At 61.8% G+C, this 27,889-nt stretch overlaps 4 protein-coding genes and 1 non-coding gene across 6 annotated transcripts; 1 reads left to right on the top strand and 4 right to left on the bottom strand.

Annotated features, from left to right (window-relative positions):
- Positions 1–90: 90 nt before the first annotated feature.
- TRNAG-CCC (transfer RNA glycine (anticodon CCC)) lies at positions 91–161 on the bottom strand. The gene has a single exon. It is a non-coding gene; the product is annotated as a tRNA-Gly (tRNA).
- An 84-nt stretch (positions 162–245) lies between these two features.
- On the top strand, positions 246–4,430 carry PCYOX1 (prenylcysteine oxidase 1). Of its 2 annotated transcripts, XM_064497898.1 has the most exons (6): positions 246–376; positions 466–672; positions 1,213–1,387; positions 1,803–2,014; positions 2,405–2,557; positions 2,908–4,430. In XM_064497898.1, the coding sequence occupies exons 1-6, from the start codon at positions 286–288 to the stop codon at positions 3,564–3,566; spliced, it is 1,497 nt and encodes a 498-aa protein (XP_064353968.1). In that variant the 5' UTR covers positions 246–285; the 3' UTR covers positions 3,567–4,430. The 2 variants fall into 2 exon arrangements, with proteins under 2 accessions (XP_064353968.1, XP_064353969.1); XM_064497899.1 differs by lacking the exon at positions 2,405–2,557.
- Positions 4,431–6,337: 1,907 nt separating this feature from the next.
- SNRPG (small nuclear ribonucleoprotein polypeptide G) lies at positions 6,338–7,941 on the bottom strand. Its single transcript, XM_064497901.1, has 4 exons — positions 7,801–7,941; positions 7,540–7,562; positions 6,949–7,073; positions 6,338–6,576 (listed from the first exon to the last, which is right to left on the bottom strand). The coding sequence occupies exons 1-4, from the start codon at positions 7,830–7,832 to the stop codon at positions 6,526–6,528; spliced, it is 231 nt and encodes a 76-aa protein (XP_064353971.1). The 5' UTR covers positions 7,833–7,941; the 3' UTR covers positions 6,338–6,525.
- An 857-nt stretch (positions 7,942–8,798) lies between these two features.
- Positions 8,799–9,993, bottom strand: FAM136A (family with sequence similarity 136 member A). The gene is made up of 3 exons (XM_064497900.1): positions 9,862–9,993; positions 9,101–9,241; positions 8,799–9,026 (listed from the first exon to the last, which is right to left on the bottom strand). Exons 1-3 carry the CDS (start codon positions 9,946–9,948, stop codon positions 8,838–8,840), a joined length of 417 nt encoding a protein of 138 aa, XP_064353970.1. The 5' UTR covers positions 9,949–9,993; the 3' UTR covers positions 8,799–8,837.
- A 2,641-nt stretch (positions 9,994–12,634) lies between these two features.
- TGFA (transforming growth factor alpha) lies at positions 12,635–22,082 on the bottom strand. The gene is made up of 6 exons (XM_064497728.1): positions 21,934–22,082; positions 16,767–16,820; positions 14,756–14,873; positions 14,427–14,576; positions 13,883–13,992; positions 12,635–13,794 (listed from the first exon to the last, which is right to left on the bottom strand). Exons 1-6 carry the CDS (start codon positions 21,965–21,967, stop codon positions 13,787–13,789), a joined length of 474 nt encoding a protein of 157 aa, XP_064353798.1. The 5' UTR covers positions 21,968–22,082; the 3' UTR covers positions 12,635–13,786.
- Positions 22,083–27,889: the final 5,807 nt, after the last annotated feature.

Consider the following 27,889-nt stretch of genomic DNA (forward strand, 5'->3'; position numbering starts at 1 on the left):
AATGAAGAAAAAAAATGTATAAATGTAAATATATTTATACGCGTTTATGAATCAATGAAAAGAACGGTTTGAGCAACCACTAAAAGCGTCTGCGCCGCCCGGGAATCGAACCCGGGTCGCAAGAATGGGAATCTTGCATGATACCACTACACCAGCGGCGCTGTTGGATAACTACCCCGCCGCGCCGCTGATGAGCGGCCGCCGCCGCCGCGGGCCCGCCCCCCGCTCCGCCCCATAAAGGCGCTGCCGCGGCCGCCGCCGTGTCCCGGCGCAGCGCAGCGCACCATGCGGGCCGGCCGCCTCCTCCTCCTCTTCCTGGCCGCGCTGTGCCCGCGGGCCGCGGCGCGGGAGCAGCGGGCCGCCCCGAGCAAGATCGGTAAGTGCAGCGCGGGGCGGGAGCGCGGCGGCGGCGCGGGGCTGCGCGGCGGGGGCTCAGCGCCTCCCCCCGCTCCGCTCCGCTCGCAGCCGTGGTCGGCGGCGGCATCGGCGGGACGGCGGCGGCCTATTTCCTGCGGCGGCAGTTCGGGCGCGCCGCGCGCATCGACCTCTTCGAGCGGGCGGCCGTGGGCGGCCGCCTGGCCACGGTGCGCGTGGAGGGCCGCGACTACGAGGCCGGCGGCTCCGTCATCCACCCGCTCAACCTGCACATGAAGCACTTCGTCAAGGAGCTGGGTGAGTGGCGGCCGGCAGCTGCGGCGCCCGGGCCTCCCTGCGTTTCCCTCCTCCCTAAAACAGCGCGACTAGCCCCAGTCCCCTGCGTACAGAGCCGGCGGCGGTGGTCCCCCTCTTCCCGATCAATAATAAAAGCACAAGTGTTTGTTGCTGGGTGTTTTCCCCTCCTCGCCCTTTTCCGCGCTGCAATGCTTCCCGCTGGCGTGGGGGACCCGCGTGCCGCTGTCCTGCGTGCTGCTGTCCCAGCCCGCGACCCCAGGAGAAGGTGAGCACGTGCCCTCGGCCTCCGGCGCTACTGCCTCGAGTCAAGGTAATCCTGTTCGAAAGGGTCAGAAGTCGCTTCAAACGACTGCCTGGCTCAGGCTCAAAACCCAATTCCCTTTTATCCTGGGAGCAAACTCCCATCTGTTCCCTCAGTTACCGCCTCTTTCAAAGCTATCTTCCTGAGACAGCCGAGCTTAAAATCAAAGTACAGCAGATCAGCTCAAAGCAAGCTGTACCTTTTATGGTATATCACCTTCTTCCTCCCCCTGCCTCTAGGCCTCCCTGTTGCCCCAGGCCACGGCAGCCTCGTGGGCATTTATAATGGAGAGGAGTTTGTGTTTGAGGAGAGCAGCTGGTATGTCATCAACGTCCTGAAACTCCTCTGGCGGTACGGACTGAATCCCCTGCGCATGTACATGTGGGTTGAGGACATCTTGGACAAGTTCATGCGGTAAGAGAGTCGGCTTCGTGGCTGGAGGCCAACGGGGTCTCTAGAAACCGTCTGGTAGGGGATGTTCAAGTAGCCTGGCGTTTGGGTCCTTAAACAGAATTAAACTCATACCTGGGCACAAAGTATTCCTTTAGCTAGGAAAGGTTAGAGAAATGATAAGGATGAGGTCTTTCTAGGCCTGTTATCACTTAGGCTAGGACTTGGCTGCAAGGATAAGCCTTGCTGCCCCTGCGAAGGGCAGTGAGGCCCTGAAGAGTTGTACCACCGGAAGGCTTCCAAGGGCCTTAAGCTTCCAAAAGTGACAAAGATAATCAGTCAGCACTTGACACTTGAAGTCTCTGATCAAGATGAGAGGCTTGGCTAGTGCACACAGTCTGCAGCTGGTGTGACTGTATCTCCTTGTTTCCGCTCCAAGCATTTATCGCTACCAGACGCACGACTATACCTTCAGCAGTAACGAGCGCTTACTTCATGCCCTCGGAGGGAATGACTTCACCCAAATGCTGAATCAAACCATTGATGAATCCATGCAGAAAGCCGGCTTCTCCCATAAGTTCATCAATGAGGTGGTTTGTCCAGCCATGAGAGTCAATTATGGGCAAGGTGTCAACATAAATGGTTTTGTAGGTGAGTGTTCAACAGCCCCTTCCCCTTGTAAAAGGGGTGTGCAAGGTGAAATGGGTATGCACCTGTCCTAGGGACCTTGTGCTCCACAGGAGACACCTGTGTGTGTGAGAAATCTTGCTCCCAGAGCTTGGCAGACCTTGGCAGCAACCTATTTAGTCCCTCCAGCCCAAGTCGTTGCTTCTGCTGTTCAGCAGTGCCTTGCCTTGTTGGGCTGCTGTGTTACCCTGACAAGCAGGCAATTGCTTGCTGCTGTGACCCAGTGAGCCCTGTCCCTAAACAAGCTGCATGTCCCAGTGGGGTATTTTTCTCTAATTTCCCATTCCTGATTCAAATGCTGCCCTACAGAATGACACTGCGCAAGCAGGTCTAATGGCCTTGGTTTCCTTGTAGGTGCTGTTTCTCTGGCAGGGGTAGAATCTGGTCTTTGGGCAGTCAAGGGAGGAAATAAACTTGTCTGTACTGGCCTTATTTATGCTGCCAAAGCACAGGTTATTCCTGGCACGGTTTTGTCTATAGAGCCAAAAACAAGACCAAACTCTGCAGGTGAGTTGCCTTTGCTTTCTGCTTGGGGTGTGGGGGGGAAATGTTTAGCTCTTGTAGCTAGGGATCGACTTAAGCTGGTGTCACTGCTTGGCTGTAGCTCCCAGCTGACCAAAGCAAGGGTCTGGGTTTTCTCTGATCATTCAAAATGAAAACTGGGCTCTGTTCAAGGCCTTGGATCACAACACTTAGTCAGCCAAACTTGTGAGCTGAAGCTTTTTCAAGTAATACAAGAAGATAAGTAGCCTGAATGGAATGGAATTGAAAAGCCTGATGTTAGAAGGATCAATGGGAATTCCTCCAGCAGCAGAAAAGGGTAACCGAGCTCTCTCCCCTCCTGCTTTTCTCCGTAGGGGACACAGTTAAGCTCTACCATGTCACTTACAACTCTACATCAGGATCATCATCAGATATGTATGACATCGTTATCATCGCAGCTCCACTGAACCGCAAAATGTCCAACATCACCTTCAGGAACTTTAACCCTCCTATTCCAGAGTTCTCAAACCCATACCATCAGACGGTAGCAACCTTTGTGCACGGGCGCTTAAATGCTTCCTTCTTTGGCTATGAGGACCCATCTGCCTTTCACTTTGGTTCCATCCTCACTACAGAGAATCCCAAACTGTTCATCAATAGCCTGGGGGTTGTGTCTCCTGCTGAAAACACGCCCAGTGAAGAAAAGCTACCCTTGCGATCAGCTGTCTGGAAGGTGTTTTCAAGGGAACCGCTCACCAAAGAGCAGCTTAACTTGCTTTTCTCTTCCTATGACTCTGTCAAAGTGAAGAAGTGGCTGGCGTACCCCCACTACAGCCCCCCTGAAAAATGCCCACCTGTGATCCTCCATGACAGAATATACTACCTCAATGGCATTGAGTGGGCTGCAAGTGCCATGGAGATGAGTGCCATAGCAGCCAAAAATGCAGCGCTGCTTGCTTACCACCAGTGGTATGGGAACACAGACAAGATCGACCAGGAAGACTTGCATGAGAAACTGAAGACAGAGCTTTGAGCTCCTTGGAGTCAAATGCCACTGGCTCACTAGAGCATCCAGGCTGCTTTGCAGTGCACCACGACAACATCGGGAAATACAGATCACGTAGCGTAGCAGTCTAGCCACAACTATAACTGATAAGTGAGAAACTCCTCCAAGGACGAAGAAACACCCAACCACCTCAGCACCAGCTGACTAGATTAGTAGTGAAAAGGAAGCAGCAGCTTTCCCAAGTGAGCTGGCCCTGCCTCATGCAAATTCTTCCATCTATCCCTATGCAAGATTTAAAAAAGAAGCAAGTTTTAAGCACCATTATTGACCCCATTATTGACCCCAAGTGCCCTTCAGAATAAGACTGCCCAACTCAGGCTCTGTGTCACTGTGATTAACTGAGCCCTGCTCCTCTAGACCCATGTGTTTAGCTTTCCCTCTCTGGGCATGTGTGAGTCAGGGGAAAAAAAGTGTTGTCTTTATACTGTAAATCTCTATGCCTCAACTGTTTTCTTAGTGTATCGAATACCTTTCTCTTGGATGGAACTGGTGCAGTGCAAATCATGGATGCACTCTCAGCTTGCTTCCAGCACAAGTATTGTAACACAGGGGTGGTGGCTGGCTCGCCTCTGTTCAAGGAAGTGAGTTGCCAAAATGGGTGGTAAGCAAGGAAAAGCATAGAATGTTCTTCACTTTCTCAAGCTTTAGTTTCAGATCATCTAATGAGATAAACTTTATAGGAGGGCACAATGAGGTTTTAGATGAACTTCCTTGAGAATATTGTACATCAATTGACTGTATCTAATTGCTGTAGTACCTCAACCTTGTCTGAATATACAGCAAATACTGTAATTTTCTGGTATTAAAATTAATGCACTGTTCTGAAAGTAACCTAAAGCTGTTGCCCTGAGATACTGTAAGTCTGTTACTCACACTGCCTTGTGCCGCAGAGCTGCTGCCTGGTGCTCAACCGTCCAGCTCTATTGGGTGACTCCTGTGCCGACTCTGGCTCTGTCCAGCAGCATTCGTCATGCCCCGTGACTAGCACTACACTAATAAAATGAAGGAGACTTAACAGAATGCAAGTACAGGTACTGCTAATGCTTCTATGCCAATCACAGTAGACTAGTTGCTCTGCAGTAATTCCCCTCTGAGTGAGGGAGAGGAAGATAACAACTGTCCCTCTCAGCTGGCTGCAGGGGCAAGGCTGTATCTGCTCAGAGCTGCCAGCTTCCCTCCCTCCCTGACTGCCTCCGTGGGAAAACCATGAACAAGCCTCTGGTAGCATTGCTGAGCGCTTGTTATGCAGGGAAAGATTAACACTTCTAATCAAGGCTAAACTGCAGAACAAAAAGATGGGCTGAATCTCTCCCTGGGTAGCTGCAGCTTGGCTTATAATCTTATAGCGAGGTCACACATGCATTGTTGTACAAGCTAAATTGTGTCAGCAATTCACTGGACCAATTTAAGTGGTAATCTAACACCTTATTTTGCAGCTTGTATAAGCAGCTTACCTCCTTTCTGATTGTTCAAAGGCTTCATGCTTCTCGGGCACTCATGACATGCAGGTAGTGAACTCTGAAAAGCAAGCTCAGTATTGTTATCATTTTATATATTTATTTTAAAAGATAGTGACAGAAGGGAGTCCAAAGGGAGAAAAATCATTATTTAACAACTTCTACATCCAGGCTGCCTTGCTCCACCCAAATAGCCTGTTTCAGTGTTACCAGAGGGCAAGTCTTCCATTTTTTTCTGGATAATCAATCCATAGAACAAATGCTGGACACAGCTTGGTGTTGTGTGTTGCAGCTCTTCCCCCTGGTAAGCATCAGCAAGAGAAGTAGGGGAAGGAAGTCTGAGGATGCCTCCTAGCTTCTGGGGGTCATGTTTCATGTCATGGGGGGGAAGAGCAGTACCACAGAATCTCAGTCACTCCAGCAATTCTCTGTACTTTTTTAAGCTGTTCATTAGAACTAGTCTCTTAAATTTGTGACAGTGCATCTAGTCTTAGACTACCTCTACAAACTGTGCTGATACATAATGTGATAAATGAAAGGCAAGTGGGGATGAGAAGAGGTATGTGAGGGCTTCAACATATGAAGACAGTAACTGCACGGGAGGCCAGAGGACCTGCTGCAGCACATCTGCCAGCGTCAGCAGCCAACCCACCCCCAAACCTCTCCAACTCACGCAACTGGCTTTCCTCAGCAGAAGAAGGCCTAAGGGATGATACGGTGCTGCTTTTGCAGCACTCGTGTTAAGTTACACGCCATGCTATTAGTAGACTCCGAGCAAGTTTTAGGCTTGTTTGAGTGCTTTAAACCTTTTACAAGTGTACTAGTACTACAGAGACCCATGCTTTGTTCAGTCTACTCTACCCCAAAATATCAATACCTCACTCTGGAGTTGCAGATCGTAATTAGGTTGCTTTCACAAAACATTTCTGTAAGAGAAATACTCCAGCCCTGGTCACTACTTGTAGACAGACAGTGCAAAAGAAGCCTAATAGCCTGTTTTGCACAGGATGGCACGGGAATGTAGGACCCAATTTAACACCACCCTTAACATGCCAACACTAAAAAAAGAGTTTGTTTCCTGCTGCAAGGACAAGCCTATTTGTTTCTATCTTTCACCCACTTGCAGGAAGCAAGGCCCCTCAATGTTTTTCAGCATTCTAAGGTTATCAAATAATAACAGATTTATTGTGCCAGCAGCATAACAGCAGCACCTACTGCACCAAAGAATCAGCACACTCCAGCTGCCCTGTTATGCAAAAAGGTAGGTACAATGCAGTCAAGTTACTTAAAACATTACAAAATTTATTTAACAAAAAATAAGTTTACACAAGTAATGTACGCTTTGTAGAAGATTCAAGTGAGCACACAAAATAGTAGAGTTAGGGCCCATCCCGGCCCAACATGCTGCACGCGCACCGGGGTCATCCGACACGTTGCACGCACTGTTACTAAGTGGGTTTCACTGGTCTCTATACTCGTTCCAAGGCTTCTAACATAATGATGCTGTTTCCTCGTATTACCTAAAAAGAAAAGTTCACAGCAGCCATGATGAAGCATGTCAGTAAACACAGCTCTGTAGCACCACAGTCCCCCTGCCCCGTGCTTGTCTTCCTGAATTTGTCTTCCTAGAAGACTGCACAGTACATGCTGCTCCAAAGAAGTTAATATGAATTCTCCTACAAAGGTGAGTTGCATCTAATTCTAATTCATAATGGATTGTTGTGTGCAAATACATCACTTTACAGCAAGTTCAGGTTATATTTACATTACAGCAAATACATCAACTTAGAAGTCAGCTCCTTCAAATACACCTGCTAGCTAACTGTGCAGGGTGGTGGAAGACACGGTACCCTTTACTCGCTCCAGCCCAGGCAATCCAAACTCGCACTTACCACCATCCCTATGTTGTTCTGCTGCCCTCCTGGTGCCATCTCCACGCACTCATCTATGACTAGATTCATGAAGGGATCGAACCCTCGCAATATCCCCTGGACGTGTCGGCCACCATTTAACTTCACTAAAAGAAATTCAGCAAAGGTGAAGAACAGGACCACTAACTGCGGCATGAGATGTGTTTTGATGAGAACAGTAGCTTTGAAAGAGTGTACTGTGAGAATAAAGGTTTGGGATTTTTTTTTCCAATTACAAGCAAAAAGAGCATCACATCTTAACAAAGGGAGCGTAAGAAGGGAGGGAGCGGAAACCAGCGCAGGAACATGCTGTCTTTAAAAGCATTGATTTGGGAGCACAAATGAAATCAGCTAATAGCGAGAAGCAAAATTTGGGCCGATTAATGTATTTTGAAACCTGGGCGAGGAGGAGCAGTGCCACTGCGGCGCGGGCAGGCCCTGCCGCCCGGGAGCACCGGCCTCGGCAGCCCCTAACCCGCCGCCCCCCGGGGAAGGGCCGGGACGCCCGGGACGCGGCTCGGCAGCGTTACCCCGCGCCCCGACACGCTGCGGCGGCGGCGGCTCGGGACTCACGTGACAGCTTCTTGTCCATGAACCTGCAACGAGACGGCGAGCGCGGCTCAGCATGGGGGGGGGGGGGGGCGCGGCCCCCGCCCGCCGCCATGACACCGGGACCCCCCCCCGCGCAATGCACGCCGGGATAGTGGCGGTTGGAGAATAACGGTCGCTCGACCAAGCCCCCCCCACGCCCCCCACATCACCCCCCAGCTTCCAGCCCACGCCCCCCACCCGCACCCCCCCGCCGCCTGCCCGCGCCCCCGGGCCGGTACGCACTTCTTCAGCTCGGGCGGATGCGCCTTGCTCATGGCGTCTCCTCAGCGCGGGGCCGCCGTCCGCTCTGCCGCTCGCGCCGCCGTCTGACGTCACCGCGCCGCCGCTCGGCGCGCGCCGCCGCACGCCCCCGGCCCGCGTGACCCGCGCGCCAGCCAATGGCGGCCGCGCCTCCCCCTCGCCCCGCCCCGCTCCCTCGCCCCGCCCCGGAAGGCGACCCCCCCCTTCGCGCAGCGGTTACCGCATTCCCCCGAACAGAGGCGTGGCGGCTGTGGCGCGAAGCGCCGCAGGAGGACCCGCGCGGGCAGGCCCGCGGAGGGGAGCAGCAGTAGCCTCCCAGAGGGCTCTTGCAGCCGGCCGTCCCCGGAGGCGACGGCGGCACCGGTTTAGGGACGCTAATTGCGCGGATACTGGGGTCAATACGGCCGGGGAGGGCGCCACGTGCTCCCGGCGCCGCTGGGCTCCCCACGCTGCCGCGCGCGCCGCCCCGCATCAGCGCGCACCAGCGCCGCCGCCCGCGCCCCGCGCCCGCCCGGGGATCGGCCCGCAGCCTGCACACGCGCGGGGGTCGCCCCATGCTGTGCACGTGCCCAGGGATCCCCGCCCACCCAGGGATCCCCCTGCACCCCGCACACGCCCAGGGATCGCCCAATGCTGTGCACACGCCCAGGGATCCCCCTGCACCCTGTGCATGCCCAGGGGCCACCCCCCACCCTGCACACGTGCATGGATCACCCCCACCCTGCACCCGCCCAGGGATCCCCCTGCGCCTTGCACACGCCCAGGGGACGCCCCACACCACGCGCATTCGCCCACAGGGATGGCCCCGCACCTTGCACACGCGCGGGGGTGCTGCCCCACCATGCACACGCCCAGGGACCCCCTGCCCCTCGCACACGCGCGGGGGTGGCCCCGTGCATGCAGAGCCAGCGGCCGCCGCACCCGCCCCAGCAGCCCGCGGCGCCCGTGCCCCCGCCTCGCACACCGCCGCGGCACCCAGCTCGGCACCTCTCCTTTAATGAAGGCGGCCCGGCGCCCCGCTACTGCTGCAGGGCGGCCAGGCCCTCCCTCAGCTTGCGGGCCGTGGCGGGCAGCAGGCGCAGGTGCTCGTCGCCGCAGGCGGCCACGCAGGTGTCGAGCTGCGCCCGGGCCCGCGCCTCGGGGCCGCCCGCCTCCAGCGCGTCGCGGGCCTCGTCGGCGCAGCGCAGCGTGCAGCGGCTCAGGCGCTCCTGCGCGGGGAAGGCCCGTGAGCGGCCGCCCCCCGCTGCCCCCCGCCGCCCCCGCCGCCCCCCGCCATCCTCACCTGGAAGCGCTCCAGCTCGCCGGTGACGAGGGCCTGCGCCTGCGCCAGGGGCGCGTGGCACCGCTCGATGCACTGCTGCACCTGCTGCATGGAGGCCGCGCTGCTCTCGCAGCACCGCGCGCTGCACCGGAACATGGCGCCCTGCGGACACGGCGCCCCGGCCCTGAGCACCCGGCGCCTGCAGCCTGCACCCTGCACTGTGCCACCCGGGCGAGGGGCGCGCAAGGAGCCGCCGGGCCCCCCGCCGAGCATCGCCTGCCTGCGTGCGCAGCGGGGCATGGGGCGGGCAGCGGGGCGGGCACGGGGGTGCAGGGAGCGGGCACGGTGCTTGCACACGGTGTGCACGGAGCTTGCACACAGCTTGCACACGGTGTGCACAAGGCTTGCACGGGGGTGCACGGAGCTTGCACGGAGCTTGCACGGGGCTTGCACAGGGGCCGCGCAGGGTGTGCACAGAGCTTGCACGGAGCTTGCACGGAGCTTGCACAGCCTGTGCACAAGGCTTGCACGGGGGTGCAGGGAGCTTGCAGAGGGCGTGCACGGAGCTTGCACACAGCTTGCACACAGCTTGCACAGGGGCCGCGCAGGGCGTGCCCAGAGCTTGCACGGGGCGTGCACAAGGCTTGCACAGGGGTGCCCAGAGCTTGCACGGGGCGTGCACGGAGCTTGCACGGCGCTTGCCCCGGGGCCGCGCAGGCTGCCGCGGGGCGAGGCAGGCGTGCCCCGATCCGCAGCGTGCCGGGGCCGCTCGGAGCTCGTACCTGCATGCCGCGGATGCTGTCTCGCTCCAGCGCCTGCACCATGCTCTCCACGGCCGCCTGCACCCGGCCCTGCGCCGCCTCCGCCATGCCCGGCCCGGCCCATCCGCTTCCCGGGTCAGCACCGCCCCCGGCCCCGCCCGCAGCGCCCCGCCCGCGGGGGACAGCGCCGTGCACCGCCCGGGGGCTGCAGCACCGCCCGGGATGGGCAGCGCCGGGCACCGCCGGGGATGGGCAGCACGGCCGGACGTGCAGCGCCGTGCACCGCCCGCGCCCGGGGCCCGCGGGAGCAGAGCGGTGGGGCGGTGGGAATTCACAGCCCCCTCGGTGCCTGCTGCGTGCGGCCGGATGCTCCCTGCATCTGTCGGGTTCACGCACCCCGGATCCACCGGGATCCTGCACTCCAGACCCACCGGGATCGTGCTCCTTGCATCCGCCGGCATCTCGCACCCAGATCCGCTGGGATCTTGCACCCGGATCCGCCAGGATCTTGCACCCTGACAGCCGGGACGTCGCACCCCGGCCTGGCCAGGCTCTTGCACCCCGCTTCGGCCGGGATCCTGTGCCCCGGTGGCCGGGACGCTGCATCCCAGATCCGCTGGGATTTTGCATCCTGGATCCTGCGGGAGCTCACCCTGCCCCCGGCCCAGCCGGGGTATCCTGCACCAGCCCCCAGGCCGAGTTGTCGCCCGGGGACCAGGCACAGGCAGGAGCCCCCGCGGCCGCCCCCAGCCCCCCCGGCACCTCGGCCCCGAGCACCAGGCAGCAGCGCAGCGGCACGTGCCGCCCCGCCGCCCGCAGCTCCCGCGGGACCCGGCCAACCCCGAGCGCCTGCAAATAGCAGCGCGTCAGCGGCGCCGGGCGCTGCGGTCGCTGCTGGGCCGACGTGCGGCCTCGCCACGCGCCGCCCGCTTGTTTGTGCTGCTTCCCCCGAAAAACACGGCGAGGCCGCGTCCCTGGGGACACAGCGGTGCCGGGGGACCCGCTGCCCCCCGCCCGGCGCTGCCCCGCTCCCGGGGCCCGCCGTGCTGCAGCGGCGCCGGCGGGGAGGGGGCTGCGAATGGGGCAGGCGCTGCCCCTCACCGTCCCCCGCCTTTGTGTGGCCTGGAGCTGTGCGTCGCAGGGCGACCCGGGCGCTGCCACGCTGCGATGCAATGCCCACGTGCAGTGCGATGCCCACGTGCAATGCAATGCCCACGCCATGATGTGATGCCCACGTGCAATGCGATGCCCACGCTGCAACGCAACGCCCACATGCCCTGCAATGCCCGTGCCACCATGCAATGCCTGTGCAGGATGTGATGCCCGCAATGACGCGGTCGTGCTGCAATGCAGTGCCCATGCCACGATGCAACATCCGTGCCATGATGCAACACCCGTGCCACGATGCAACACCCGTGCCACAATGCAGTGCCCGTGCCGCGATGCAACATCCGTGCCGTGAAGCAACACCCGTGCCACGATGCAGTGCCCGTGCTGCGATGCAACACCCGTGCCGCGATGCGATGCCCATGCTGCAATGCGATGTCCCCACCGTGATGCGATGCCCCCGCCGCAGCGCCCAACCCCGCTGCTCATGCCACAGGGTCCCTGCCGTGATGGTCCTGCAGCTCCTCTGGCCACCCCGCGGCCATGCCGGGGCAGAGCGGCGGTGCCCGCGGCGGTGGCCCGGCTCCAGCAAGCGCCCATGCAGCACCGCGGGCGGGTGGGCAGCTGCGGGCAGGCGGCGCGGGGACCCGGCCAGGGTGGCGGCAGTGACGGCAGCGGGGAGGCGCGCGGGGAATGCGGGCGGGCGCGAAGGCCTCCCGCGCGGGGACGGCCCCAGCCCCGGCCCGGCTCCGGCTGTGCCAGGCGCTGCAGCCCCCGGCCCCCGCCGCCCACCCGCGCCGCCGCTATTGCAGGGCCGCCCCAGACCGCGTGCCGGCCCCCAGGAATTTCCTCGTCTATTTTTACTCGTCCCTTTAAAACAGTTTTCTTATTTTAAGGAGGAAAAACCCCGGCGGCCCGGAGCCCGCTGCAGCAGCAGGGCAGCGCGGGGCGGTAGCAGGGGCCGGGGGGGCTGCACGCCACAGCCAGCCTCTCCGGGGGGGCAGAGCAGAGGTGCGGGCAGGGGGACATGGGGACCCGCTCCAGCCCCCACGGTGGTGACACCGAGCCACAGGGGCCTGGGAAAGGCCGCGGTGCCCGGCGCCCTTGGGTCCAAGCTGGCTGCTGGGCCCGGGATGCAGCTGGGCCCGGGATGCAGCTGGGTACCGGGGCGATCCAGCTGTGCCGATGGGTGATCCAGCTGTGCCTGGGATGCAGCTGGGTGCCTGGACCACACAGCTGTGCTTGCGGGTGCTGCAGCTGGGTGCCTGGGCAATGCAGCTGTGTGTGCGGGTGATCCAGCTGTGCACACGGGTGATGCAGCTGTGCCCGGGCGCTGCAGCTGGGTGCCTGGGCAATGCAGCTGTGCCAGCAGCAGGGCCGTGAGCCGCCAGCCCCGCAGTGCCCTTTCCCCGCTGAGGTTTGGCCTCTCCCGACTGCAGCCCCTCTGCCCTCCCCAGCCCGTGCTGCTGCGCCCCGAGGAGGAGGAGGGAGGGAAGCCTTCACTCCCTGCTCGATGCCCATCGTGTTTAATCTTGGGGCAACGCCATTGGCCCCCCGGGCTGGCGCTGGCTGCAGCCCTGCTCCTTCGCCCTCAGCCGGGGCTGCCGCCGGCGCTCCTGGGCCCTGCGCACAGCGAGGCCGGGGACCCTGGTCCTGGTTCCCCGAAGCAAAACACGAACCCGAAGCCTTCTGAAAAAGTGTCCTTTATATCACTTAAATAACTAGAATTCAGGTATTAGGGGAAAAGAACAGCCAAATCACAATAACATATTACAGAAATCAAAATTAATTTAACCACACAAAATAAATTAAAACATTAAATATTAACTTTCAGTGCAACATATACAGAAGACATTAGAGTAACCATGACTAAAAAAAAAAAAACAAAAACAAACAAAAGCCTCGGGTTGGTTATGATAAAGACTAGGAAAAGGATTAACGAGTCGGGGGGTTAGAGCACCGGCTTGCGGGGTTGCCTAGGATTAAGGGTTCATTTCGTTATCAATAAAAGTTCGTCTCTGTCCGCAGAGCCGGCGTGGTCCACGCGACGCCCCGGTTCCGCCTGGGCCCCGCGCTGCCGCCTCGGCTCGCTTCCTGCTGGTTTGGTTCAAAAAAAGAAAAAAAAGGGAAAAAAAAGGAAAAAAAAAAAAGGAAAAAACCAAGAGAAATGAAGGCAGCAGAACCCCAGCAGCAAGCCCTCCGAGCAGGCGAGGGAAACCCAAGTCGCTTCCCGGGAGACGCCGGGGCAGTGCGGGCTCAGCGAAGCGGCTCGGCCGGGGGGCGGCGGAGGGACCCCGACACGCGGGAGCAGCCCGCTCCCCGCGTCCAGCACCGCCGGGGCTCAGCACCGCCGGGGCGTCGTGGCAGAGGCGATGCCGCTTCTCCTGGGGGCTGGGCGGGCAGGCGGGGCGAGGAGACGGGGCGGACGGCAGAGAAGGCGGCAGCAACCGCCCGGGCAGTCCAACTCCTCGCTCTCGGCAGTGGGAGAGAAACCGAAGCAGCGACGTGGCCGCTGACCCGGCCGGGGCGGACGCCAAGCCACCCCGGCGCAGCGCCCGGGCCGGACGGCGCGAGGGGCGAGCGATGCCCACGCTCGAGCTCTGCGACAGCCCCGCAGCCGTCCCGCTGCTGTCACCACCGCCGGGTCCCGCTTGGCACCTCGCTGCGGCCTCGACGCGCCGTGGCGGCGGTGTGAAGGTGGAGCCGAGCCACGTGCACGGCCAGCGGCTCCCGCGGGGAGGAAGGAGGAGAAAGGAGGGATGCGGCGGTGTCCGTCTCCGGCCTCCTCCGTGGCGCTGCGGCCGGTCCCTGCGCGGCGGCCGGCGGACGCGGCCGGCCCTCAGACCACTGCGGGAGCACGGCGGGGCACGGTCACGCCGGGGGACGTGGGATGCAGCCCCGGTCCCCGCACGCGCGGCCGCCCCGCTGCTCCTACCTGTCTCGGAGCGGCAGCAGGACGCGCCGCCCTTCAGCAGCCCGCCGGGCTTCTCGTGGCGGCCGGCCGCGGCGCGGCACCGCTCACACCGCCTTCCTGCCCGACAGCAGCTGCAAGGCAAGCGCTGGCACCGGCTCGGGCGGCCCCGCCGCAACGGGCCCAGCCCCGCGGACGCCTCCGCGCCAAGCCCGCGCCCGGGAAGGGGGTGGGAACCGGCCCCCTCCAAGGCGAGCAGGCTTTTCCCCAAGGAAAGAGCCTCCCTTGGGAAGGCGATCGCTTATCTCGGCGGATAACCAACCGCCAGGGCTCGGGACCGGTGTCTCGAGGGGACGCACGCCCCACCCGTCCCGCTGCAACCCCAACAGGGCTCTGCCACGGCCGGAGGCGTCTCCTCGAGCAGGTCCCACCGCCGGGACGGCAGCTCTCGCCGGGTCCCCGCGGCCTCTCAGCCCTGCCAAGGCGGCGCCTAGACCTCCCGGGGAGCCGCTCGGATTTCGGGGAGCGGCCCGGGGAGCCGCGACCGACGGCGGCCGCACGTACTTACTGTATTAACACACACACCGCAATGAGCACCGCCGAGGCCACCACCGACACCACCGCCAAGGCCGTGATCGTCTGCTTCTTCTGGTTGGCGGCGACCACGGCGAGGAGGTCGGCGTGCTCGCAGCGCGTCCCCACGTACCCCGAGTGGCATCTGCGAGGGGACGGGACGAGAGAGGTGACCAAGGCGCGAGCCCAAAGGCCACCAGCAGCGGGACTCGGTGCCTCTTTTTTTGGAAAGTCCTGCTGGACAACCCAGGGGAGACACAAGCCCCCCGAAGAGGCCGCGCTCGCCGGCGGGACGCCCCGGACGGGGGCACGAGACCCACTCACATGCATGCCGGCTTGTCCTCCTGGACCAGGAACCGGCAGGTCCCGTGGAAGCAGAACTGGCTGTGGGAGTCGGGGCAGTCGTTGAAGTGGGATCGCACGGCCGCGGCCACCGGCGGACCTGCAGCGGGCAGCGAGAGGAGCGGGATGCATTTCCGAGCCATCCGCGCGCCGGAGCGGGGTGACGGGGACGGCTCGGGGAATAAACCCTCCCGGCACCAGAGTAATTCGCTAAAGCGCTTAAAATCCTCGCCGGCCGGGGCACGCGCGCCCCGCTCCCCGCTCCCCGTGCTGTTTCGCATTACGGCCCGCGCTGGTTTGAATTATCCTCCCCGGCAGACACGGAAAGCAAATATCCTGCTTTGGGATCAGCCCGCGCACACAGCACATCCGATCGCTGTCGTTTCAAAGCCGCCTCAAGTTCCTGCCGGCGGGGATTTATGGCAGGCGGGTAATTAACTCCACGCCTGCCCGGCGCTTCCGGGGCTCGGGCGAGGCGAGGGGAGGCAGGGCGCCATCCTGCAAGGGCAGCGGCACCGTCGAGACGGGGCTTCGTTCAGGCGGTCCGGCTGCTCCGAGATGCCATGGGGTTTCCAGCCTGGTGCCTCGGCGGGGCACGCGGAGCCCCGGGGCGGCCTCGGCCGTCACCCAGGGCCCTTCGCTCGGCCGCGGCAGCGGGAGGAACGGCCAAGCGCCGTCCGGAGCTGTCGGCCTGGGTGGGCTCCCGGGACCACCGGCCCCCGCGACCCGCCGTGGGACCGTCACCGTCCGCGGCCGCTTTCCCGAGCGGCTTCCAGAGCGGCAGCAATTCAGCCGCTGCCAGAAAGCTGCAAGCGCCCCGCGGCCGCTCTGCCCCGTGTGGAGCCCAGCAGCTCTTTTAAGCCCCCGGCCGCGCGTCGGCCCCCCACGTGCGAGGACGCCGCGCTGCAAACCGGGGCAGAGCCGCGATCGCCCGTGGAGCGACCTCCTACGAGCGCCCCGACCGCGGCAGGGACCGCCGGAGCCCGGGACACTGCCGGCCCCGCGCCGGACGGAGGCGGCAGACAAAGCCGCCTTGTCAACCGAAAGCGGGGAAACCTCCAAGCGTGCCCAGAAAGCCAGAGCCGCGTCACGCCGCGGCTTTCGGTGGCCCCACGGAGCCATCCGTCAAATCCGGGCATCGGATGCTCTGATCCAACGCCAGCTGCCTGGCGCGGGGCCGAGGAGCGCCCGGCTCCTCCGCGGGTCTCCTGATCAAACCCAGGCACGGCGCGAGGCCGCTTTGCCTCCCAAGGCCACCATGGCTCTGCCCCGCCGCCGCGTCCCCAAGAGCTTCGCAGCCCCCCATGCGAGCCCTGCTCCCTCCCTGCCGGCCCCCACCGCGGCCAGGGCATCCGGGGCCCGGGACCGATGCCGGGTGGTGTCGGACGCGCAGGCTGCTCTCTCCTAGCAAGGCTGTAACTATTGCACCAACCCTGTGCGGCCGCCAACGCTGTGAAACTCCCTCCCCTGCCGCTCGGCACCGGTGGGAAAGGCTCCGGTGGTACCAGGCTCATCCGAGCACGGTGAGAGCCTCTTCCAAACCTGCTTCGCTCTCCGGCCATCGCTTATCCGCAAGGCTCACAGCTCCCGAGATCTTGGGGAAGCCGGACTAGTCCCCAGCGGGAAAAGCAGCCCCAGACGCACGCTGCGAGGTCCACGCAGAGCGCGGGAGGAGGAGGAGGAGGAGGAACCTTACCGCAGCTGCCCAGGCCACGATGCCCAAAGGCTCCATCCCACCTCGCAAGCCCGAGGCGGCACCGTGCCGAGCAGCCCCGCTCCCGCTCCCCCCAGATAAACTACCGCCAGTTTCTCCTGCGGCTCCTCCACCAGCCCAGCGCTCGGGGCGGAGGAAGGCAGGAGAACAGCGACCCGGCAGGCAAAACCCCCAGGCCGACGGCGTGCGAGCGGGGACAGCCCGAGCCGTGCGCGCCGCAGCGCGGGGGGGAGACGCGTGCCGGGCCGACCGCGGGCGAGTTGGGGTGGCCAAACTCACCGCTCAAGGCTGCCGTGGTGTTCTCCAGGGCATGGCACACGGCGACGAGCACACCTAGGAGAAAGCGGGAGAGAGACGAGTCAGAGGAGCATCACACACCGGCAGGCAGCTGGCTTGAACAAGCCAGGGAAGGACCTAAATTGAATGCTCTCCGGTTCTTCTTAAAAGGAAAACCTAGGATGTTTAATAGGACATTTTAAAACCGAAATGGAGACTAAAAACAATCTCTAATTTGCACGTAAAACATCCAAGTTGACATGCTTTACAGTAACACAGTGGAGTGCATGTCTGGGGTCTGCATAAATAGACAAAAAAGGGCTTCCACCCGTTCACGGGGCAGAATAAACCAGACCCTAAAATAGTGTTTTCAAGGTCCCCGGCAACGTTCATCTCCACGAAGTGCTGGAAGCCCTGAGAAGCCCCTGCAAGGCAACACCCCGCGTTAGGTGGGAGGCGGTACCTGCCCTGTTCAGAGCATCGCCTTCGTGCTCTTCGCACCTCACCTTCCTCAGACACCCGGCTTCTCCCGCACGGCTCGAGGCCGCGGAGGACTCGCACGCGCACGTGGACGCTGTGGACGCGGAGCCCCCTCCCAGCACCACACCGATGCGGCTCCCTCGCGCGGCGCTGGCGGGGGACGTTACCCCCTTCCCACTGCACCAGCACAGACGTGTCCCGGGCAAAGCTCAGCAGAGCTCGGCCCTGCCCGTGTCTGGCCTCTGACAAATAGCACAAAGATTACTTATAATAAATAAATAATCCCTCGTGCATCAGACGGAGGGAAATGCACAGTCCACAGCCCGCTCTTCCTGACCACCGACACATCGCGACCGGACCCAGATTCCGACGCTCGAGATTCCCGTATCGGCTGCTTTAACCCAGCATGTGCTTTTCTGCAGACTGAAGCATCCAAACCCCCGTTGGATTCGGGCGCGTTACAGCAGTGCACACGTGCCACGGCGGCAGGTCCCACACCACCGCCTCCCTCCTCCCGGGCAGCCGCAGACTCGCGCCCCCCCGCCCCCACGTCCCACGAGCACCCAAAACGCGCATCAGCCCTCCGGGCACGCGACGAGGCTGGGCTTAAAGAACAGGGGTCACGCTAAAACAGGGCTTTTGAGGGGTCTCTCAGAGCACTGAAAGCAGCACCTCGCTAGCGGACACCTGGGCAAGAGGAAGAGTGATGCAAACACGGACCGAAGCAGAGGGCATCGAGCGACCTAGCTGCCAGCAAGGCACCTGCCGCAGCGTCCGGCTCTTGGACCGGGTGGGCAAAAGTCTCCCGTGGTGCCACCGTTCTCCGGACACCCACGAGCTGCAGCTCCGCGGGCTGCAGGCGAGGCGGGGGGTCTGCACGGCGGGCAGCTGAGCTCCCAGCACACGCCGGTGGTCCCCGGAAGGCACACGGAGACCCCGGCCGAGGGGTCGGGTTTCCGCAGCGCTCCAACGCGCGGCTCCTCTCGTACGCCACGCATCCCCCGACGGAGGCAGCTTTCCCGCAGGGAGCAAGCCTGGGCCGCGGTCCAGGAGCTGAAGTCATGACTTCTGGCTTACGTCTGGGTCTCCGTCTCCGCCGCCTGATCTACAGGAGGAACTTCAGAGGGGAGAGAAGGCGCCGGGCCCCGGCACAGACCTGCCGGGGGAAGAGCACGAGGCAGCAGCACGCTCCGCCCGGCAGCCGCCCCCGCCTGCTCCAGCCCTGCCCGCAGCGCGCCTGTGACCCACTTGCTTGCGCCCGCTGAATCAAATCTCGCCGACGGCCTTGAACCGACGGCAACACGCGAGGGAGCAGCACAACAGCCTGGCAGGTTTGTTTGCACAGTTATCGCACCGAGGGAAAATCATGGGAATTGTCCCGGTTTTTGGCTCCTCGCCGTGGCGCTGCACAGCTGCTCCCTGCGTTTTCTCCCTAGGGAAAGTTACTCTGGGACTAACCTGCCTCCTCCCAGCCGTGGTTTTGTTTCGCTGCCTCGGGAGCCGGCAGCGATGCCCACGCACGCCCCAGCTCGTAGCCGCCGGCAGCCCAAGCGGCGGAGGATGCCTTCCCCGGCGCCGCGCTCCTTCCGATCGCTCTCCCCGTTCGGCCAATACCCGCGTTGAGACACGAGGCAGAGCAACCGCGTGCGTCCGCTCGGGAAGGGCTCAGCCCCCGGTCGGGGCAGCCGGACCGTCTCCTCCGCTCTGCCCTTCGCCCGGCCCGGGCTGCCCGCAGCCGCCTCTTGCTGCGGCTCCCGCCTGGAAACGTCCCGACCGTCACGACGGGGACGGAGAGGAGCCGGACGCCACTTCTTCCCAGCCGCGCTCTCGCCTCCGCGGCGATGGCCGGCAGGTACGAGGTGCCGCTCCGCCGCGCTGAAGCCGTTTGTTTGAGCGAGGCCGGCTAAGCAAGCAGCCCAGCTCGCGCCGCGAGATCACCTCGTCCTGCTGCTACCCCACCTACCTCTGCGTCACCTCGAGCTCCCCGGCTGGCAACGACCGCACGGTTACGACACCGGCTCAGGGCTGCGCCCGCCCAGCAAACGCTCTTCTCCCCCATAGCGATTCCTCCCGGACTGCGCGCTTCGAGACTCCCCGTATTTTGTTCAAGACGCCCTGGGAGACGGGGTGTCCCGACGTGTCCCGCGGAGCCGAGCGCCGTACCGAAGCGCAGGGCACTCGCGCAGCTATTTACACCCCCTAACCGGAGATTCCCCCACGCAAACACGGCTGCGTTTCTCAGACAGCACCGTGGGCTACGGCTGCTCGGGGGTGATGCTGGGAGAGCCCTCGCTTCATTCTGGCGGTCCCTTCTCAGCCCCACTCTCTGTTTGTCTCTCCAAAACCAAACCAAATCCTGCACCAGCTTTTCCAATTCATTTTAAACCGCGCTCCCAGCCACGCTGGCCCCCCTGTCGCTACCCGCTCGCGTGCGAAAGCCCCATCGTTACCTGCCAGGAACCCTCCACTTGGGAAAGAGCTCCCAAAACCAGACGTAGTCAAGCCCGAGACCTCCTAAATCCAGGCTCCCGGTGTGAGATATCCAGTGCTCAAGACCCTCCTGACTCGCAAGCGGACAAACACGCGCGTTGCAGCTCCGCTTTGTCTCCAGCACGCCGGGGAAGCCTCGGCCAACCTCTGCTTCTGCCCCACCTCCAGCGGCTGCAGCGCCAGAGCAGCCAAGGGCCCCGGCGTGGTGGGAGCCCCCCTCGCCCCCCCGGCCCCCCGACTGCACATCCCGCACGAGCCACGGCCACGGGACAACCCGGCTCCCCGACAGCGACGCTCTCCTTGAGGGGCTCCCGCCGATCGCGGGGGCGCGTCTCCTGCCGCAGCTCTCCCTCCCCATCAGCCTGGCTCGTGTTTTCCCCTCGGCCCCGGAGATCAGCCCCGTCCAGCCTCCAGGTGCATATATATAGCACGGGAGAGGGGCGAGTGGGAGGAGGCGGCAGCTTCCCCTGTTATTTTAAGCCGATACTCCAATCTGCTGTTTCGGTAAGGCTTATAAAAGCGCTCCTCTCGGGATGCCGCGTCTGGGACGTCGCAGGGACTTCAGCGAAACGCGGCCTCGAGGCCGCTGGAGGCGGCAGCGCCCGGGAGCACAAACAGGCGGCACAGGAGGCAGAGGGTGGAACGGGGCCAAGACAAGTTGCTTTCCTGAACCCAAGTGCTCTGAAGAGCCTCACTTATGGAAGCCACTGTTCGGTTTGCATTACATTCCCCTGGCCCAGGCTTGACCACAGAGTCGCCAAGGCTTAAGAGGAAAGCGGTAACGAATCCCGAGTCCTCGGGGCTGAGCGCGCGCGTCTGTGCACACAGGCACGGCCCTCCCCTCCCCTCCCCTCCCCTCCCCAGGCAGGGCCTCTGGGCACAACGAGCCGAAAACTCACAATCCGCCTTCTTAGGAGCAGCAGCGAAAGCAAAATAAGGTCCGGGAAACACTGCTGTTTAAGCCAGCCCTGCACCACCCACCGCCGGCCCCGCACAAACCGCCAGGCAAAGGCTCATTTGCTGTCAGTGCCATCACCAAAGCGCTAGGGCCGTACGAAGCCCAGGCCGGACCTCTCATCCCTGCCCGGCCCGGCCGCGCCTGAGCTCAGCCCTTCCCGAGGGCTCGGCAGCGCTGCCAGCACCAGCCACCTGCGGCCGCGCACCGGAGCTGCGGCGGTACCGAAGCCTTCGCGGCTGGCTCCCTTCTGCCCCTTTCCCAAGGCCGAGTAACACGTGCGGCTCCAAACCCGCCTCCCGCCCGATCTGAGCTGGATCCAGCCCCAGGTGCCGTTCCGGGGTCTGGCGACAAGCAGTGCAATTCCAGTTCCTCAGCATCTCCCCCACCTCCGCGTAAGGCGGCACATTAACATCCCCTCCTTTTAACTGCAAATCAGGCAATATCCTCGCGCTAATTAAGTCTATCCCAGAAGAAATTAAGAGACCAAAGGGCTCATTCTACCAGCAGCCCTACTCAGCAGGCCGTCGCGAAAGGGCATTCCCACAAGCGAGGGGCGGTTAAGCAAATGACCGGGGAAGGGACCGAAGCCAAGTGCCTGCAGGGCCGGAGCAGCAAGGGGCGGCGGATTCCTAACGCGGCCAGAGCGCAGGCGGCGCACGGCGGGGGCACCCCGTCCGGGCCCCGCGGCAGAGAGCCCGCTGCTGCAGCACAAACACATCTACCAGCGTTTCAGCGCTGCCGTTTCAGGTTCTACGTTTCGCCGGACGCCACCAGCGCTGTTGAGCAAGGAGGCGACGGTGCCCGCGCCCTCCCCGAGCCGCGGCAGCCACCGCGGAGCCCCCGGGCCGCAGCGCGGAGCCCCCCGGGCCGCGGCGGGGCCGGGCGCGACCCCTGCTCCGGGGGCCCCGCCGGGCCGGGACCGGAGCTCGGCCGCGGCCGGGCAGCGCCGCGCTGCGAGGCGGCTGGAAGCGCCCGCGGCTGCGGGACGCCCCGTCGGGGCCGGGCTGTTCCCGGGCGGCTGGTGCAGCGCAGCGCCGGCGGGTACCGCGGGGCTTCCCGCAGCGCCGGCACCGCGCCGCGCCGCGACGGGATCAGCGTCCCCCCCCGAGAAAGGGCACTTAGGAGCCGGCTCTGCCCAGAGCGACGCTGCCCCGCCAGCCGCCCCGCGCGCGTTCTCGGCGGGGAAAGGGAAAAAAGCAAGTTGGGAGCGAGCCCGGCCCGGCCCGGCCCCGCGGCACCTACCCAGGGCCAGCACGGCGGCCGCCTCGCCCGGCATGGTGGAGCTGGAGGTGGCGGAGCCGCAGCGCGCAGAGCGCCGCGCCGGGCCGGGCCGAGGGGCCGGGCTCCGCGCCGGCGGAAATGGGCGCGGACGCGCCGCCAGCCACTGCGGCCCCGCGCCGCCGCCCGGGGCGGAGCCACCGCCGCCGCCACCGCCGCCGCCCCCCCGGGCGCCCCGGCAGCAGCCCGGCCCCGGCCCCGGCCCCGCTGCCTTCCCAGCCGGGCCCGGCTGCAGCCCGCTCGGTCCGCGGCTTCCCCGCTGCGCCCCGCGAGTCCCACTCGTGTCTCTAATTGTGCCCCCGCGAGTCCCACTCGTGTCCCTCCCTGCTCCCCCACGAGTGCCCACTCGTGTCTCTAATTGTGCCCCCGCGAGTCCCCACTCGTGTCCCCAGCTGCACCCCCATGAGTCCCCACTCATGTCCCCCATTGCACCCCCACGAGTGCCCACTCATGTCCCCCGCTGCGCCCCTGCGAGTCCCGCTCGTGTCTCTAATTGTGCCCCCACGAGTCCCCACTCGTGCCCCCAGCTGCACCCCCATGAGTCCCCACTCGTGTCCCTCCCTGCTCCCCCACGAGTGCCCACTCGTGTCCCCCACTGCACACCCACAAGTCCCCACTCGTGTCCCTACTCGTGTCCCCACTGTGTTCCCGGCTGCGCCCCCCACGTGCCCCCCCAGCTGTGCTCCCGCTTGTGCCCCTCTTTTATCCCTCATTTTATCCCTGGCTCTCCCCCCTGCGTCGCAGCTCTGCGCCCACTCGCGCCCCAGCGGCTCCCCAGCCGTGCCCCCTCCGCACGGAGCTCGCTTTGCGCCTGTCCCTAAATAACGGGGCTGGGGGGGGCTCGGCGGGGGTCAGCGCTGTGGCCGTGCACCTTGGTGGGAAGCACGGCGGCCGGGCAGTGCACGTTCCCGCTGACAGCTGCCCCCGGGCGAGCCGTGCTGCCGCCCCCCGCCGCTGCCAGGGACGGGGACAGGCCCAGCACCGTCCCCCCCCGCGGCGCCTGATGCCAGGGTGACAGGTCCCGGCAGGGCCGGCTCGGGGGACCCCCGAAAGGGCTGCTGCTGAAGCTCTGGCTTCGGGTCATCGTACGTCAGAATAACAGGTCACTTTGGCTGCAAGGAGGGGCGATACCCGCACCGCGAATCGCAGCTCTGCGGCCGGGACCCGCCGCGCACAGACTCCGCACACGGTGCAAGTCTGGGTCTAGAAAACCTGCGTTCATTTAATGTTGTCGCTGGCCTTCGCTCCCAGGGCTCCCGAAGCAAAGTCCTTCCCAAAACCCGACACGACAGCGTGCATCGCGAGTGCGTGCTTCTGCGTCGGGCTGTGGTTTGTTAGCAGGAGGCGCGGGGCCGGGGGGAGGCAGGCGCAGCCCTTCCCGCGGTGCGTCTGCGTGCATCACCCACCGCCAGCTCCCGCCTTGCCTCGCTAACCGCAGGCGCATTCCTCCGGCCGCTGCTGGCCCGCCGCCCACGCCCCTTCCCTTCCTCCCTGTGCGGATCCCCCCTCGGTGATCCGAGCCCTTGTCATCTCTACATCGATGGGCCGAGCCGCTGCAAGGCCACCTGGAAGCTCAGGGCAGGGCCCAGAGCAGGTTTCCTTCCCTGTGGGGGAGCTTGGTGGGAACCCAGCAGGGCCGGGACGCAGCCCTGCCTGCTCGGGAGCCCCCCTACAAGGCAGCGCGTTTATGCATTATCTCCTGGTTGATTCAGAGTAACTGCAGGAAAAGTCACTTGTGATTCAAGAGCAGCCAGCGGTGAGAGCATCTCCTGCAGCATTCAGAGACCCTCTCGCAACGTGGCTCGGAGACTGGGCAAGTCTAGCTTCAGCCTCCCAGCACTAGAGCTTGTCCCGCTCTTTGCTGCCGGGTCCCAGACGCGACGCGTGCCCTGCTCGGCCCTTTGCTGGCAGCCAGCTGCCTTGCTGGGAGCGGGGTGGCCCTCCCCGGGCCTGACCACCTCGCACGCCGGGAGGGCAGGCGGTGCCTCGGCGGGCGGGTGGAGGGCTGCCGGTCCTGGGCACTCTCTCCCCCCTTTTCCCGGCTGACACATCCCGGTTTGTGGGTCAGCGGAAGAGCCGGTCGCCGGCCGCGCCCAGCCCCATCCTTTGCTTCACCCGGCGCCGCGCACAGCCAGTTCCTCGTTTCTGGCAGCGCGACGCTCCCCTGCCCTCCCACTCCTCCGCCAGCCGCCGGGGCGTCAGCGCTCGCCTCACCGCCCCGGGGCCGGCCTGGGGTGAACGCGGGCACAGGGCCCCGGCGGCACGCGGAGGACCAGCGCAGCCCGCGCGCTGCCCGACTCCCCGGGACCGCGGCAGGCCGGGGGCCACCGTCGCCGCAGGCCGCGCTTGCCCCTCTGGCCAGCCCGCAGCCCGCGGCCGCGCTCGCGCTAAGCCGGCCTTTCCTCGAGCGCCCACCCCGTCGCTGCAGGGGACTCGCGGCGCGGGGCTGGATGGGGCTTCGAAGCCGTTTGTTCCCAGAAGCAACATCGCCAACCCCCAAACAGGCAAGAGCACCAAGCGTGGCCTCAGAAGCACCAGCTGGTCAGTACAGCGCGTGCTGCCGCCAGCGCGGCCCCATCCCCTGAGCCCCACCGAAGCCCCGGGCATGAAGGAGACTGTTGGACCAGCGAGGCTGGCGCTGGAGGTGGCACAGCGACGGGCACCTTTCCCAGCAGCAGGTCATTCACTTTCTAGCAACCAGCTGGAAGTAACCAGAGGAAAAACAGGGAGCCGACGCCGGCTTCAGCACCGTGCCCGGTGGAAGCTAGGTTGTGTTACTTCCCTTCTTGATTGCCTTTCTCCCCTCCCATGCTGATAACCGTGGTATTTATTTGTAAATAGACGCTTCCTCATTTGTAATAATCCTCCCACTCCTGGCCTGAATCACTTGTGGAAGCAATTGCTGCCTCCGCAAAAACGGGAATTATAGCAATTCTGGATGAATCAGGGCAGATTCACAAAGCTGGTTAGGGGTGGGGGGCAGAGGAGGAACGCTCGATGGAGAAAGAATAGCCGGGTAAAATGGGGGACAGTAACTGGAATGGAATTTGGACCTGACCTAGAGTCCTAGAAAGCCGTGAAGCGCGTGCAAGTCACAAGAAAAGACAGAACCTTCCATCCACACACCCAAGATGCTCTACAAGAGAACAACGTCGTAACAGGGCAGCCCCCCCCCCCCCAGCTTTTTGGTCCTATGACAGAACTGGATGATTAGAGAAATGCTCTGTTTTGGTTAAAAGAAAAAGAAAAGGTTAACCCCCCACTCTGTGCAGCTTTGGGGCTAGGAACGCCCATCGGGGCCGGGAGCCTTGCGCGCTCAGGACCTCCGTCAGCAGACACAGCTCAGGAGGACACGGGACCCCTTCAGGCCTCCGAACCCTCGCTGCTGCCCAGGCGCCTGCCAGCTTTCAGCTGCTTTTCCAGACAGTGAAACAACTGAGCCAAAACCACCGGCTTGCTGCACCCAGGAAACGCTGGCATTCTGACGGCTTCTCACCTGCCAGCACTTACCAGTGCTGCAACCCACTACCTGCTCCATCCTCAAAGTTTTAACACGGACTCAAGATTTGCATAATGTTCCCACTGATATAAAACTGCAGAAACAATTATTTAATAGTTTCTCCCAGTTGTTGGTAGTGCACAACTAATACTAGAAGCCTGTACGTTTTTCTCTTTTTCGGATAGCTCTGTTTTTGTGGCTTGTTCTGGGTTTTCAGATTTTTTTTTTAATCTCCATAAGTTAATTGAAATTGGGAGGCAGATTCTGCCTTGCTTGAAGCTATGCCTGTACAAGGTTATTTAAATCCGGCTATGGAGTGCTGTGATAATAAGAAACTCTGAGCCCCCTTCTCGAAAATAAGTTAGTTTCTAGGCTTCGGGGGGCAGAGAAAGACACAAAAATACAAGCTGCACCTTCAGCAGAGACCAGCAGGCAACTGACAGACCGTAATGCTTGACTTTTGTAACAGAGAAAGCAATTTAAGACCAAATTCTGATTTTCTTTTTGTTGTTTTTTTTCAGAGGTTTTTTTTTTTTTTAAACTTGTATCTTATGATGGGACTGGCTTAGGGGCATCTTGGAACAGATCTGAAACAGGACCCTTTAAAAAAAAATGCTCACCTTTCAGAAAGTAGGGCTGATACATTAGGTCTTTATTTTTTAAGCTTTCCTTTGGCTTTCATCATTCCAGCTCTCCGCCTCCACGCGGTTACTGAGGCTGCGGGACAACAGTCAGACCTGTTCGGTTTCACAGAAGCTGCAATGGTCCATGAGAAATTCAGAGCAATGGTAAGGCAGAGCACAAATTCAGCAGATACTTTAAGCGATTACCTGGCGGAGATCGCACCCTGCGCCTACGGGGAGCATAAGCCACAAGCAGCACCTGAGGCTCAGTGAAGCCCCTACAACATAAGTGGAATATGGCTGGCTCGTGGCACGAAAGCGAATTTCACTGTTTGGGCAGTCACTCAACAAGGACGATCTGCTCATTGATCTCTGCGACAGAGATCCCTTTAATCTCTGCTTAAAATATTCTGACCTGGGGGCTAAAAAGGAAAGAAAGCCCATCTATATACTGTCCTGAAGCAGCACTTAACAAGGGGTTTGTGTGTTTGTGTCCAGCATAAAAGACTCTGGCCATGTGTTTATTTTGGATTATGAACGTGAAAATTAGGAAAAGCAAAAACATTAAGGCTTGCACTCCCCACCCCTTTCCCCAATTTCTCACACAAAAACAAATTGTAGCCGACTAGATGTTTTTGGCTTCTACCTTGAACAAAAATCAATCGGGCTGCAGCAGCCAATGGAGTTGTAAGCCGTCGTCCTGTTTATTTTCTTAATGTATGGTTTCGGGATAAGTTAAATATTATGCCAAAGATCAGCCACTAACTGTTGCTGCATTGTCTGCTGACGAGTTCACGTTTCCCTCCCGAAGGCCCTTGCGAGTCCAGAGAGCGCGGGCTCCCCGTCCGACCCGCGCAGCTGGGGAGCGCCGGGATGCTCCGGCACCGCACGCCCTCCGCCCCGTCCTTTCCCGGGGCCTCGAGCAGCACCCGTCGCCTTCGCCCGCTCGCTAACGGCTGTCAGCAGCTATGATCTAGGCTGCCCATATATAAAAAGCTGCGTGAGCCTGCTGCGGGCTCGCGTTTGGCTTGAAGCGCCTTCCTCCAGCCGCTCCAACGGCTTCCTCTGGCAGGTAATCTGCCGGCCCGCTAAAAATGGGGGCCTTATTTGATTTTTTCCTGGCTTTATCTTACAGCCACCAGTCCTGGTTTTTCTGCCAGCTTAAAAGGCTCTTTCATTCCCAGTATTTTTCACTGGGAAAGTACATTTTATTCAAGGGGTTTTTGTTTTCTGTTTTTTTTTTTTCTTTAAATCAACTTACTGGGGTTTTGTGTCCTGCCAGACATTTTCCTTAGCTCCCCAAATTATTTTTATGGACCTTCTTTGGAGAAGGCCTACATAAATAGAGGAATTTTTCACCTATAGGCTCTCCAGTTCAAGTCTGGCCCATGTCATCACCACTAAAAAGGGCTTTGTTGGCTGTGTTAATGAAGCTGGTTTCAGGCTGGTACCTCCTGGGCTAATGTCAATAGTGGAATGAACTGGCTAGCAAAAGATTGTATTATATATATTTATCTTTATCCAGCACTAGTGTGGGTGGAATAAGAGTTGCCCAGCATGATTCAGAGCTAGCAAAAAGTCTTATTCTGAGCTAGGAGAGATTCTCCCTCTGAGCAGACAGGGAGAGCAGAGAGGGCTTGTTCCGCGCAGGCAGGACCTCGAGCCCACGCACAGAGAGCCTCTTCTGGAGCTAAGAGGTTGCCGTCTGTCAGGTCCCTCTGCCAGGTGTTTTGGCTGCCGCAGATTTACAGGCTCTCTGTAACCCACTGCGGTTGCAAGGAGCCACGTTCATTTACGC

Source organism: Dromaius novaehollandiae, chromosome 26 (genome assembly GCF_036370855.1).
Source record: "Dromaius novaehollandiae isolate bDroNov1 chromosome 26, bDroNov1.hap1, whole genome shotgun sequence".
In the NCBI taxonomy this organism is placed as follows: Eukaryota; Metazoa; Chordata; class Aves; order Casuariiformes; family Dromaiidae; genus Dromaius; species Dromaius novaehollandiae.

What these genes read in the sequence shown, in the direction of transcription:
- PCYOX1 (XM_064497898.1), top strand. Translation starts at nt 286, where the DNA reads ATGCGGGCCGGCCGCCTCCTCCTCCTCTTCCTGGCCGCGCTGTGCCCG. An exon ending in GCACTTCGTCAAGGAGCTGG is followed by an intron (nt 673 to 1,212) that starts GTGAGTGGCGGC and finishes CCCTGCCTCTAG; the next exon opens with GCCTCCCTGTTGCCCCAGGC. An exon ending in CAACATAAATGGTTTTGTAG is followed by an intron (nt 2,015 to 2,404) that starts GTGAGTGTTCAA and finishes GTTTCCTTGTAG; the next exon opens with GTGCTGTTTCTCTGGCAGGG.
- SNRPG (XM_064497901.1), bottom strand. Translation starts at nt 7,832, where the DNA reads ATGAGCAAGGCGCATCCGCCCGAGCTGAAGAA. An exon ending in CATGGACAAGAAGCTGTCAC is followed by an intron (nt 7,074 to 7,539) that starts GTGAGTCCCGAG and finishes AATTTCTTTTAG; the next exon opens with TGAAGTTAAATGGTGGCCGA. An exon ending in AGAACAACATAGGGATGGTG is followed by an intron (nt 6,577 to 6,948) that starts GTAAGTGCGAGT and finishes TTTTCTTTTTAG; the next exon opens with GTAATACGAGGAAACAGCAT.
- FAM136A (XM_064497900.1), bottom strand. Translation starts at nt 9,948, where the DNA reads ATGGCGGAGGCGGCGCAGGGCCGGGTGCAGGCGGCCGTGGAGAGCATG. An exon ending in ACAGCATCCGCGGCATGCAG is followed by an intron (nt 9,242 to 9,861) that starts GTACGAGCTCCG and finishes CCGTGTCCGCAG; the next exon opens with GGCGCCATGTTCCGGTGCAG. An exon ending in GCGAGCTGGAGCGCTTCCAG is followed by an intron (nt 9,027 to 9,100) that starts GTGAGGATGGCG and finishes TTCCCCGCGCAG; the next exon opens with GAGCGCCTGAGCCGCTGCAC.
- TGFA (XM_064497728.1), bottom strand. Translation starts at nt 21,967, where the DNA reads ATGCCGGGCGAGGCGGCCGCCGTGCTGGCCCTGG. An exon ending in GGCCGCCGTGCTGGCCCTGG is followed by an intron (nt 16,821 to 21,933) that starts GTAGGTGCCGCG and finishes GCTTTCTCCTAG; the next exon opens with GTGTGCTCGTCGCCGTGTGC. An exon ending in GAGGACAAGCCGGCATGCAT is followed by an intron (nt 14,577 to 14,755) that starts GTGAGTGGGTCT and finishes GTCCCCTCGCAG; the next exon opens with ATGCCACTCGGGGTACGTGG.